The sequence below is a fragment of the Anas platyrhynchos genome, chromosome 2 (assembly GCF_047663525.1).
Source record: "Anas platyrhynchos isolate ZD024472 breed Pekin duck chromosome 2, IASCAAS_PekinDuck_T2T, whole genome shotgun sequence".
Taxonomy (NCBI): Eukaryota; Metazoa; Chordata; class Aves; order Anseriformes; family Anatidae; genus Anas; species Anas platyrhynchos.
The window spans coordinates 92,623,720-92,636,923 of NC_092588.1; the positions used below are offsets into that span (position 1 = coordinate 92,623,720).

At 39.5% G+C, this 13,204-nt stretch overlaps 1 protein-coding gene across 48 annotated transcripts in view; it reads left to right on the forward strand.

Moving 5' to 3' along the window:
- The window catches only part of ARPP21 (cAMP regulated phosphoprotein 21), a 203,904-nt gene that overhangs the window by 187,596 nt on the left and 3,104 nt on the right, over positions 1–13,204 (forward strand). For 39 of the 48 annotated variants that reach the window (XM_072033133.1, XM_072033134.1, XM_072033124.1 and 36 more), the window contains one exon: positions 8,160–8,207. The exons of the other annotated variants lie outside the window; for them this stretch is intronic. In XM_072033133.1, coding sequence (XP_071889234.1) covers positions 8,160–8,207 — 48 coding nt within the window. The remainder of the gene's footprint in view (positions 1–8,159; positions 8,208–13,204) is intronic. 48 annotated transcript variants of the gene reach the window in all.

Below are 13,204 nucleotides of genomic sequence, written 5' to 3' on the forward strand. Positions count from 1 at the left end.
AGAAAAAAGTAGGAGTCTACATACACCATGCATTCTCTCCTATTTTTCTATTAACGTTGTTCATGTTGTTCTGACCACCCAACACAAAAATTGACAATATGTTTTCCTGTGATATGGCGATAGGCATGCTCTGCAGATTTAACTGCCTGACCAGCTTTAAATTGCTTGTGGATTTGTGGACAATTAAACTGTTTTGTTTCTTTTCCTTATTTAAAAAAAAAAAAAAAAGGAAAAACAAAACCAAAAAAAAAAAAAACAAAAAACAAAAAAAAAAAAACAAACAAACAAAAAAAAAAAACAGTTTTTGAAGTCTTGGAAATTGTTAATGTTGTATTAGAAATGTCAAAAAACAGCCTGGTTTTAGTGCAGATGTCCAGTGTATTGCTTTCATACATATGGCAGAACTGGAATAGGTGTTTACATTTATACAGTGATACAGAATGGACTTCATGCATAGAAGAGTGATAGAAGACATGCTCATGTACTTTATCTTGTACTTCAAGGGGTAAAGAGAACAATGGAAATGGAGAGTTTTAATGATGACATTTGCTTTATTAGAAAATCCCTGACCCAATCTGCTTATAAGCTCTTCTGAATTAAGCAGGAAAAACAGGAAAAATGGACTGGGATCTACTAGTAAACTAGAGGAGTTTGCTTGCAAGGTATGGATGACTGGGATCACTGTGCACGTGCCTATATGCCAGGTAGGTTGGACTCCTTCCTGGCTGCAATTTGTTATTTGCCAATATCTCTTAGTACATAGGTAATGCTTATTCCAATGGCACTTTCATATATGTGCATATATGTTCATAGGGCTACATGTATACAGGCTCAGTCTCATCTTCCCCTGTCTTTCAGCTTCTGGATTAAGCAGCGGCTCTGCAAAAGGAGAGTTGAGAAATTACTCAATTTCTTGTCTTGTAGAACTAGATTTTATTGGAATGGGGCTTCTTTTTCCTTTGATTGTTACCCACCTGGTCAAGTTTCTCATCAGCCTTTTAAAAGATGCTACTAATACACTGTTAATAAACATTTTGGTATCTCTCTCATTGGAGGTTTCCTCCTTCAAGGAGCTGAGTTCCCTGGCCTCAGTCCAGAAGCGTTCTTAAGCTCTGAAATCAAGAAATCTGCTCACATGCTTACAAGTTAAGCAAATGCTTAAGGGCTCTGCTGTACAGGGGCCAGTGTAATCACCATATTACACGTGAGTGCTCCTAATATGGTGCAAAGCCAGTTATAGTTGATTGCTAACCTCAGTAGTCTTTGGATTATGTTCTGCATGAGAGCACTTGGAAGAGATGAGAATTTTGCAGTTGAATCCATATGGGTAAGCATATGTTCCATTGAAGCTGTGTTGGCTTCAGTATCATCCCTGGATCTGTTTGCATCTAGCTGGAGGATGTAGTCCATAATTTCCTGTGCCCTTATGTTATAGGTAAACAAACACAGTGATTTGATGCATTAACCTGTATGAGTATGTTGAAGCAGAGGGGAGCAAGAGATGTACCTTTGTTACAGAAAATATTTATAGTTAGAGGCAGGTTTATGAAAGCTCCTCTTGACGTTGAGCTGAAATGCCCAGCTTATGAGGATGAAAGCATAGAATCTTAGGGAGCATTTAGGGTGTTAGCAGTGCCTCATCCAGTTCAGCCCTCAATAAAACACAGCACAGTATAATAGGCTGTGCATCACCAGTATGCTGCAGACTTTCTTCAGCACACAGGCTGTAGGCAGGAGTCTGTACCTGAAGCTATGTGGAAGCAAAGTGGCAGAACCAGCACGATGAAATGGACACTTATCTCCATGACCACTGGTGAGCGGCATCTTGCCTGCACTTGGAATGTGGCTTTAAGCACCTGTGCTTTCTAATGCAGTGCACACAGATATTTTTATTTTTTGTGCATTTTCCAGGAGAGCTTTATGAAGTTCTGCCTGAGGCTTGCAGTTTTTCTCTGGGCAAATTTATTCTCCTGGGCATTCATTTTTAGGTCTCCAGCTGTCTTTTCTATGCAGAAACACACAATCTTCAGTGCATGGACTAGAGCTATACCTTGAAGTTTCACCATGGCTGGTATGGTGGAGGTTCACCCTGGGCTTATAGTTGTAGATATTCCAGCAATACTGAGAGCTAAGTTATAGATCATGGAAAATCAACAGTTTGCTTAGGCCAACTCATACTTATCTGGGGGCAATCCAGAAAATCAAACTGATGTAATGCAGGGATAAACCTGCTGAAATTCAGTGAATCTGTGGGCTCACAGCTTGCATGGATGCATTAGACCTTTTTTCAAATCTGATCCTGCTGCTTTTGTATTTGGGAAATCACCTAACATTGCTTGGGTGGCTAGATGTCCCATTGCACAAAGTTCTTAATGATTTACTAACAAAAGCAATGGGTGGGCATTTGCAAATAGTAGTTAGAATATGGCCAGGAACTGCTTTGTATACCAGAAGGCAAAGACAGACACATATATAAAGGGTTTGTTACACAGGGTACTGTAAATCTCATGAGCTACACTGACTGTATATAGTGCCTGCAGCCCTGCTGTATATGCAGAGGCTTAAACACCTCCTGCTTTGCTTTGCAACAGCACAAAGAGCAGCTGTGCCAGTCAATTCCCCTCACCCAGCTGATGGTTTGTGACTTGGATATTTATTGTTATCTTCCTATATCCTGAGCGCTGTCAATCACATCTGTAGATGGTTTTGGCTGGAAATAGAGCTGCAGGTATCCTTGGAAAGACCAGGTGAAAAAATCATTCAGATGTGATCAGACAAAGAAAAATGTCTCCAGTAGATGTTGAATTCAACTGTTTTCATCATTTATAAAAAGGCTCCTGGGCAGCCTTGCGCTGGGCAGCCGCATCAAGCAATCTGGAGCTATCACCAGCACTGCATCCCACCAGTAAAGCAGGTTAGGTTTAGTTAGTTGTTAGAGCTTTGAGCAAATGGACTGTTAGTATTCATTCTGTTTGTTTCTGCTGATACTGATACATAATATATGTGTGTAAGTAGATATGTGTATGTATATACCAAGAGTAAAGTTGGTGCTAGTGTGTTGTTTGTTTGTTTTTATAAGGGCTTGAATGCTTTTATAAGGGCCAAGTGTAAGGTCATATCAGATACAGTGTTTATATTCCTGCCCTGAACTAAAGGAAGTTACCATTTCACATGAAAAATACCCACATGTGAAAATCGTAATTGAAAACTTTATAACAAAGGTTACATTTTGCAAGTCTGCAAGATACAGTTTTCTGGGTAGACAGATGAGTAAAGATCAGTTTTTTCTTGCAGTTTTCAGTCACAGCTATTGTATTTGTTCTTTTTCAGAAAATAATAATGGTAAAATAGTTAATTTTATATGTAATTTCCTCCTAGTTCACTTTAAATCTTAGCTTCAAAATAAGTTTAGTTTTTCTGCAAGAGCATATGAACACTTACATTAATAATGTTATGATCAGTGTCTCTGAATTCAGCAAAGTCAAGAATACAGTGTTCTGTAGTCATTTTACATGAAGACCCTCTTTAATGCATTGCTGGCAAGGGCATCTCTCTAGGTGACACTTTTTAGTGTGAGTTAAGACTTACAGCATGTCATATATTAAAGAAATGTGGCTATTAAATGTTAATGGGCTTTTACGTTGGTGTTAGTTATATATTAGCTCTTAATTGTGCTTATGTTGTAAATTAGTTATTGAAAAATCGTGTAAGGAGGAAGTGCAACAGACTGCATCTGTATAGCAACTTATGGCCACAGTAAGGGCTGTGACTAAACTTGCATGTTTTTTAAGCAGCAAAGCTCTTAAGAGAAACCCAGAAAGTCTCTACAAAGATGTATTGGCCTGCCTGTGTGTCTGTTAGCTCTCGTTAATGTCAGCAGGATTGGCAGGCAGGGGCTAAGGCCAGAGGAATTGAACCTGGCTCTTCCATAGAGCTCTCCAGGACCTCCTTGATGTCACTAGCACTGTGTAGCAGCCCATAGCACATTCCTTCAATGGCTGGGCTTCACACCTCTCAAAATGATGTTTTCCTGGTCCTACAGTAACTTCCCTCCCTGCAGGCTTTGGGCATCTACGCCGTTCCAGGGTAAACCCTTGCTCATTGTGCTGGCCAAAGGAAAGCTCTTTCCAAAGCCCATTTCCCAAAGGCTGTTGAGTCTGTTCATGCAACTCACTGGATTAATTTGGTTAAACAGCATAAAATGTTTTCCTCCTCTCTATATATCACCTGTGTCATTTGCTGGATAAGTGACTTTTTTTTTTTTTTGGTGTCCAATAAAATTCAGAAGCCTTAGATTACCGAAACAGCTGCACATGGCACATGCTTTGTCTGAGTTAATGCATTTAGCTTAGGCTCCAGGCTCTGGGTAAGCGCCAAGATCCTGGATCAGCTGCTTAACCAGAATTATGCTGCTGTAATGGAGCCCTGCATTATTGTGTTGCAATTATTTTGGCTTGCAGCCGGCTGTTCCCTCTATATTTTTACTGGAGTAAGATAAAAGGATTTTGTCTTAAAAATAGGTTTTTCTTTTCTGAGTCTTACAGAAGCTTTGAGTTCCATACCATGTCCAATAGAGGTGCACATCCATTTATCTTCAGATTTATCTTCAAGGAGAAGAAAAAATAGTTTTTGTAATAATTTTTGAAAAAACAGAAACAGTGCTAAAGGGCTTCAAACATGAAAGAAAAGTACATTGAAAAGAGAATAAAAGAAGGCCATGTACTAACATGGTATTAGGTTCTCAGCAAGAACAGGTTTATTTTCAGCATCAAGCCACTTAGCAGTAGCATGTTGTGCTTAAAGATCTATAATTTAGAAATCCTTTGTGTAGAGAAGCAAAAGAATAGATCCAGATTTTAAACAGAACTAACATGTTTATGCAACCTTAAATCTATATTTGTATCTATTCAAGCTCCTTTTGATGGCTATTAATATGTATTTCTAGTCAAAACACAGCTCTCTCAGGTTCTTCAGTTAATCATGAAAAGTAAACTGAATACAGCCATTTATCTTTGAACTGTTCAACTGTGCCCTTCTTGATGTTCTTGTTAATAATGCCAGATCTCCTAGGAGTGCTCTCAAGCAATTTTATCACATAAGCTTTTTGTTTGACCTTACCTGCTGTTCCCCTGGAAAAATGATTGGGGGGGTGTGGGGGGGAAATGCCAGCCTGCCTTAATTAAAATTTTGGTCTCAGAAGATGTTACAGTTTGTGATTGCATTAGGTATATAATGACAGTATTTAATCATCTTTCTTATTTGTCTGGGCTTTCTGAAATAGTAGCGAGGTCACAGGGTTTTAAATTTTTTAGACATGGAAAAGTAACTGATGGGCGAGTGTGCATCTCCAAGTGATTCATAAAACGTCTTTCATTATATCCATGATTTGCATGTTAGCCCTGAAGGTAGTTGCTTGGATGATGAGAGGAGAAGGGTCTAAATAACAGTTCAGTGATCTCTATGAAAACATTTTTTCCTCCATGGGACAGTGAGCATGCATATAAATGGGTTTTAAAAGTTGATGCCTTCCCCTGTCTCCAGCAATTAGAATTTGGTTTCACAGAAAAAGGGTAAAAGAAAATGTTGTGGATGTTTCTTTTGTGCTGACGTATAAGAAGCTCTAAATATCATGCGATGTGCAGTGCTAACTTTTATCATCTCACATGGATAGAATCTGGAAGGCCATAATAGGAAGCCTTCTACCACTAAGATGGGCCTATTGGTTTTATACAGTTACTATTCTTGAAGAAAAATCTCTGCACAAAGCAATCTCTCCTAGTTTTGGTATAAATGTACTGCATTCCAGTTTACATGGGACAAGCAGAGTTAAAAATAGACTTGTGAGGCCCTGATCTTGCAAATCACTTGAATTGGGAGTGTTTGCTTAACTATGGGATGCATTATTCGCCTGATGTTGGGGTTTTGTTAGCTGCTGGGAAGTTCCCCTGTTTGGCTGTGGTATCTGGAGTAGCACATGAAACCATGCTTTGGATGCTCTGTGCTTTGGGTTTCTTAGAGGTTCTGAGGTTCCAAAGCACGTAAAACCAGGATTTCAAATAGACTTTGAAGAAGAATACATGAAGAGTATCCTCTTCAGGGATGGACAATTCAGCTAAATAAGGCAGTCCCTGCTCTAGCAGTGGGATGTGGGTAGCCATAGGGGGGATTTTCAGAGCCATTACACACCAAATATTTTCTTTTGTGTCTGGGTATTTTCATCTGCAGTTTTAAACAAGTCCAACAAATGGGTTATTCTGAAATAATGTAAAATTGCAGCCAATTTCTAAATTTGGTTTATTCTTCTGAAGAAACAGTTTAAATATCATGTTTTGCACTGTTGATTTTGTAGAACAGAGAACTTCGTAAGCCAGAGAGAGGAAGAGCAGGGGGAATGAGCTGTCTTAGCGCCAGTGTTTTTCTTCCTTCTTTTGTGATAATAAAGACTTGCTGTCTTATATCTCTGATGCATACATCTTTCTAATCTCCCGAATGCAGCCAGATATGGTCCTTTCTCTGTGGGTCTGCCAGCAATGTGGGTGTTAATCTGGTACCAGTTTCAGGAAGCATGAATGTACTCTTAGCAAAGCTACGGCTAATTTAGGAACCAGGGAGCTACAATTCTGGCAGCAATTATGTACTAAGAAAATAAATTCTAAATCCTGCAGTTTTATAATCCTAGCTCTGTAGAGAATTATACAAGTCACTGTCATTCTAATCAGATTAGAAATATTTATCCTGTTGTGTTTTTGATGAATGTAACTGGAGTGCCATTAGCTAAAAATTGTTTTGATCTTGCACAACTTGAAAGAATCAATGTGATTAGTTTTCTTTTTTGAAAACAAAACTAGCATAATACCATGTGCTTTCCCCTGCAAGCTATGCTGCTGGAGTGGGATGTGCTTTTGCCTTAAACAAGAGCAACCAAAACTGTAAGTCACTCACTTGAGAAGGCTTCTGCTGGGACAGAAGCTCTGTGCCCGCAGAGTGCAGCGGGTGGTGTGGGGAGAGGAGCATGTGCTGCTGTAGTTATTGGTATGTGTGCTTTTTTGTGTGTTTTAAGCCACCTTGCACCTCCAAGTTAGCTTAAGACTCCTTTATTTCAGGCATAGGTGTTCTTGTTTTACCTTTGTGTATGCGTGAAAATGAAATAATTGCATGGTCTTAAGTTTTCAGGGGAAGAGGACAGATTTTTATCATTAAGCTACTATGTATTTGTTCTTCCAGCTCATGTGGTATCCAGTTTATGCCCATAAAGTATCTGAGATGTCTTCAAGGGGAACACGAAGCCTAAATATCTTACTAAGTCAAGACATTTTTATGTGTAGTGCAGAAAGAAAGCAGACATAGTAGGGGTGGATTGATCAACTGCAGCACATTTGGTTTACAGCATGTCTTAGGTTTCAGATGCAAGCTTTAGCGACAAAATCGTTTACAAAATTTTTTGGATTCCAGCTGCACAAGAAGCAGTTTAAATCATCAGACTTGTATAGAAAATAACACACCAGCAGGGAGAAATTAATTAACATGTCTTCTGTGGGAGTCTTCTAAACTGCAGACACCTAGGGGTCGTGAGGCTGAAAACAAATTCAGCTTAATTTTATAGCAGTGTTTTCAGTGAGACTTCCAGTCTACTATGTGTGTGAAACTGGTCAACTGATGATAAACTACATAATTTGGGGTAGGGGGAAGACTTCCTCAGCAGCCACCCAGATCTAATGCATAACGTGCAGACTTGAGAAGCCAGCCAGAGCTCAATGCTTCTCTAGAGCCAGTGGCATATGGGGAGATTTTGTAGCTGGTTCATGTGGGAGGTGAAACATCTGGTTGCAATCCAGATGTGAGGCCAAGAGTGTCAGCAGGAGGTACTGACAGACCCCCCATAGTACAGGGGGCTTTGTTCTGACTGATAGAAATCCCTTGCCTCAAATTCCAGCTTTCAGTTGTGCTGGGAAAGGATTTCAGCATCCACCTCCCACGACTTGGCCAACAGGCCTGAATGTAAGTCTGTGCAGAACTGAGCCTGCTTCCCCAGTCTGACCTTCTTCCCTTGTATTTTACAGATAATTCTTAGGGACTGTTTGAGAATCAAAGGGTTCTTTGTGCCAAGACAGTGTTTGATCTTGCCGAACTGCTTGCTTCATTTTTTTTCTTCCTTTCAGCTTTGCAAGTACTTTGGGATGGACCAACTCAGAACTTTTGGCAAATAAGTGAGTTGCCAAAAACTTTACCAAATTTACTGATGTGTGCATGATGGCATTGTAGTTTTATGAAGACATTTTTTCTTTGACAGGTAACTTCTCACAGGTATTCTAAGTTTCTATGATTATAGGGCAAAAACTACATCCCACCCATACCTTATTTTAAAAAGTAAGGGAAAACAGACTGGCAAAATTGTGGAAATTGGTATCAACCGGATTCTGCAGCTTGTAAAACTTAGTGATTGTTTCTCCAGTGGGGTGAAACAACCTAAAATATCCCACAAATAACCCTTAGGTAGCCACCAGGTGAGTTCTCTGCATATGGAGTCAACCTGGTGTCAGTGCCACTACGTGATCAAAGGAAAAGAGACTGGGAAGAGGAACCCGTCTCACACATGGATACTTAGTGCTTTTCAGTGGAAGACTAGAAAATTATTAAGAGCTAACTGTCTAACGTTTTTCATAAGTATTTCAAGCCTGGATCATGTAATTCACTGTTCTGAATAATACTGGACTAAGAGCACACTCTAATCACACCTTTATTCCCAGAAGTTCTTATTAAGCTGATGAATATCTTCTAGCAAGCTGTCTATCCTCGTTTTGGAGATTTCAGGTGATAGCAAGTGTGCTTCATCTCTAGGTAAAATGCCCCCTTGCTAATTATAGACTCTGGTGAAACTTTGCACTTTATTTCTAATCTGGATGTTTCTAAGTTTATCTTCCAATGATGTAACTTTCTCTTCACTCTGTTCAAGAACCATCTACTAGTAGCTACGTTTTTATCTTTTGAATGAATGGAGTGGAATGAGTTCATCAGGTGTCACAGGAAGAGGTGCACTTTCTGACCTCAGATCAGTTTTCTCACTCTCTTCTCCCAGTTTTGGGGAGTCTTGTGTGAATGTGAGCACCTGTGGCAAGTGCAACCCTTGGGACTGGGTCACCCTTCTGCAGGAGGAGACATAGGGCAGAGGTGCTGGATTGACAAAGGCACTGCAGTACTTGTGGAGTGGGCACGAACACGGCCAGATTTGTGCAGCATTGCATCCAGCCCATTAGCCCTGCTGAGATCTATCTTTTGAATTTCTTTTGGTCTCAGGTTGCCATGCTGCTGCAGTGTGTTGTGAAAATGTGCATTTTGGTTGTGTCCCAAGTTTGCAGGTGACCACTGTTTGGCTTCTCAGAGAACTACACTAAAGGGAGAATATTAGCCTTCAAATCACTTCACAGTAAAACCTCTGTAAATTTATGTGATTGCATCGGATGAGCTTAGATGCAAAGAACCTGTTAGGTGAAAGTGGTGAGGGCAGAGTAATATTTGTGGTTCAGGAAGTTGTGCCAGACCAAATTCTTATCATCCCAAGTGCTGATTGAGTGTCAGCACTCCAGGTAAAAAGCCTACTACAAAGCTATCTTGCTAATATATGCTTCAAATCTAAAATGAGCAATGAAACAATCCCTGCAAGCATGGATGTGCTGTTCATGAAGGGCATGTGCTGAAGCCAGCAGATCAACGCGCCTGCCTTAATTACAGCTCTGAGTGACACTACTAGACCCAGTAACATCAAGACCACTGCGTTTTATCTTTTAAGCTCCACAGCCTCATTAAGAAATTAAAACATTTGTGGGTGTTTCATGTAGTGTTTCTCCCTCTGGGATGTTTAAGGTAGCTGACTGTCAGCATGGTGGTGCAAGCTATAAAGGTTCAGAGAATTACCTTGATGTTATGACAGCCTCTTCCATTTAGATTGTGATCCAAGGCTCATTTTTCCTCTGAGGCATTCATTGAAATTCTGTGCACAATTTGTTCCTCTGGTTGTTTAACAATGTCTCTTATGTTTTCCCCGATTTAAAAAAAAATAAAAAATCCTTCTTTGTAGCAGAGATAACACAGAGCAGGAAGGTATAATTGCAGTAAAGAGGCCCTGGAGCTTGCAGTAATAGGATGGTTCATCTGATGTGTTACTGCCATTAGAAAATATATATGTTCTCAGGGGACAACAAAGAAACTTTTAAGGATTACACTTCATGTAGTATGAAAGCTAATAAGCAAAAGAGCAACTATGAAGAAATTTATTGCTGCAGAATGGTGCCACTTCCTGTTTTCACTTATTTCCTGATACCTGTGTAGCTCCAAAATATCCATCTCTGCCCAGTGATGCATGGCTTTGCATGCACTGCAGTCAATTCCCAAGCTTTTTGAGAACACTATTATTTTCATTTCATTGAAAAATAAATAGCATGTCAAAAGCATGGCAGAGCTGAGTTCAGGATTGAAACTGCTGTGTGTACAAAATAGTGTCGGGAAAATAGCACTCTCTGATGGTCTGTGCCCTTGGGAAAAAAAATGCTAGAATGATAGTTTCATAAGCATTGCTGAAAGCTTGATATATCAAGCCTATCAGTTATGAGGAGTTTCAGTTTGCCCATCTTCATTTTTTCCCTGGACAGTGTGCAAAAACATGAAGACATCAACACACAGCAAACACTGAAGGATCTGTTTCAAACGTTATGTGGCATGCAGAGTCAAAGTTGCACAGTTTTGGCTGTGGAAGTGGAAAATTCAAAGCAGATGGTTTCTGATATTAACAACTTCTTGTACAAATGGATTGCCACATAGACTGCAAGTTCTTGCTGCTTGCTTTTGTGCTGAAACAGAAGCCATCTAGCATAAAAGACTTGTCAACTTTTTTGTTGTTGTTTTTTCTACAGCATTTTCCTCATGCTTCTTGTAGAGCTTGTTGCAGATAAAGGAATTCATTCACCTCTTCTTATTCTGTACCACTCTGCACTATTGGAGTGTATCTTTGTACATTATTGGGTTATGGTCAGTACATGAACTTGCATCTTCCTTCATATATTTAACATCATAAAGGGTCAGACTTTGCTATCAGAGAAGTGGCTTCATTTGAGTTGTAGAGCCTTGAAGGGGAAAGTGGATTTTGAGCAACCGCATCTGGAGTTCTCCAGCAAGGTCTGACATCCATAAATTCTTTATATTAGGCTACTAATAGGGTACTAATCATAAAAAAATGTCCGAGAGTATTAAATGAGGGACAGATGACAGCCACCATCTTTGCAAGGATGCAGGAGAGCAGTAACCTTAAACTCACCTGTTTCCACCCACAGTTCAAGGGAGCTATTGGTCAACAGACTACAGTAGCTTCTTCTGAATCGTAGAAATGACAACTTCCCCTAAAGGCAAAGAAGAGTCAGGAGACAATGCAGTCAGATTCTTACACTAATATCTCTCTGCTACTATCTACTCATATTGGAAGTGCATCAGAATACATCTGAAGCACTTTCTGTGCTTGTATTGAGGTCCCACTATGTGGTCAGAGCATTGCAAAGTGCTTGGAAAGGGAGTGGGAAAGAGGTCTTCAGATTGCCCAGGGAGTAAGCAGGACTCTGCATGTTAGGACAGGGGTGAGGGGTGCACATGCCTTATGGACAGAAGAAAGTCCTTGAAGAGTAATGGGATTGTTAAAATAATATTACATATCCTAGTGAACCTCAGCACTTAAACCTTTTTAACACTTTTTTCTGTCCTGCACCTGAAATGCAGTATGATTGTACTATCTGTGTTTGCCTGATTTCACCCATTCGTTTTGACAGGGCAGAGGTGCAAGTCAATGTAATGCCCCGATGAGGTGATGCTTATGTGTTCAGCATAAGGGTAGACACCCAGTCATTTTCATAACATGTTTCTGTTTGATGGTTATGTCTGCCCTGAGCAATAAATGTATCATATTGGTGAATATGAACACAAAGCTGAGGCAAAGACAAAGCTGTATGTTTGAACATACAGCAGAGTATCAGCAGTAGCCTGATTAAAATAATGGTAATGCAATTACATTGAGCAATGACAGCTGGGCTTCTCTCTTGTTTACCCTGATGGTGTCTACTGTCTGCTTCTGCATAGCACCAGTTGCTGCCCTGTGCCAGTGCATCACAGTCTAGCACAGTGAACACAGATCCAAAATTTGGTAGCATTCCCCAGCTTCACATCACTGAAGATTCCACAGTCCACCATCAATCCCTCATTCATTGCTATACCTGGACTTAAGTTGACAAACATAAGTGATATGAAGTTAATTATCTTCTGCAGCTTCCACTGTCAGTTGACTCTTTTCTGCTTAAATTTCCAGTCTTGTGAATACCAGAATAGTAGTGTTACATTTCTTTACCTCTTCCTTTCTCCCTCATTCTCCCTATAACTTGTATACAGGAACAGAAGAGGACTTGCAATTTTACTATTGCTGTATAAGCCTTCTGTAAACTGAGTTACAGCACTTCTGATGTTGGTAATTTTTGTGACTAAAAAATGCACTGACTCTGTGTTTGTGCATAAGAAAAGAACAAATTTGAATGTATAGTATTCTGGTGCATTTGGGAGATGTTTGTTGCTATATTCCAGCCAAATTAATCACTCATGGATTTTTTTTTTGATTTTTTTTTTTTGCTCAATTGACAGGAGACATTAATCTCATATCTGTGGAAATGGCATCTTTAGTGTCAAAAGTGTTCAGATATACTCAAATATTCTCTGGCATCAGAAAAGATTTTGAAGGAGAGCTATCAGTTCAGGATAGACTGGCAGAAACAGAGACATTGGTAACTTTTTCTTATACAATGAAGAAATACACAGGTGATATTTTCCAATTTGTGAAGTATATTGAACTGTGTACTGTATTCATGAATATAAATTGAGCAGAAGTGACATACATTTTTCATATAAAAATAACACAGCATTGTTGCTTCTGATAATTCTCCTTTGCCTGAAATATGCTTATTCTGAGAACATCACTACAAAGTTAATAGTGCACTGCATAACTATATATGAAATATACGAGTGATACAGTACAGAGAATGTCTTAAGGAGAAATTATTCACGTATTTGCAGTGATTGTGACTGGATGCATTTTTCAAGGACAGGATCTTTCTACAACTTCCTTTCCTTTTCAATTTTTTTTCATCTCTAAATATTAGCTTCACCCAGCCAACCCACG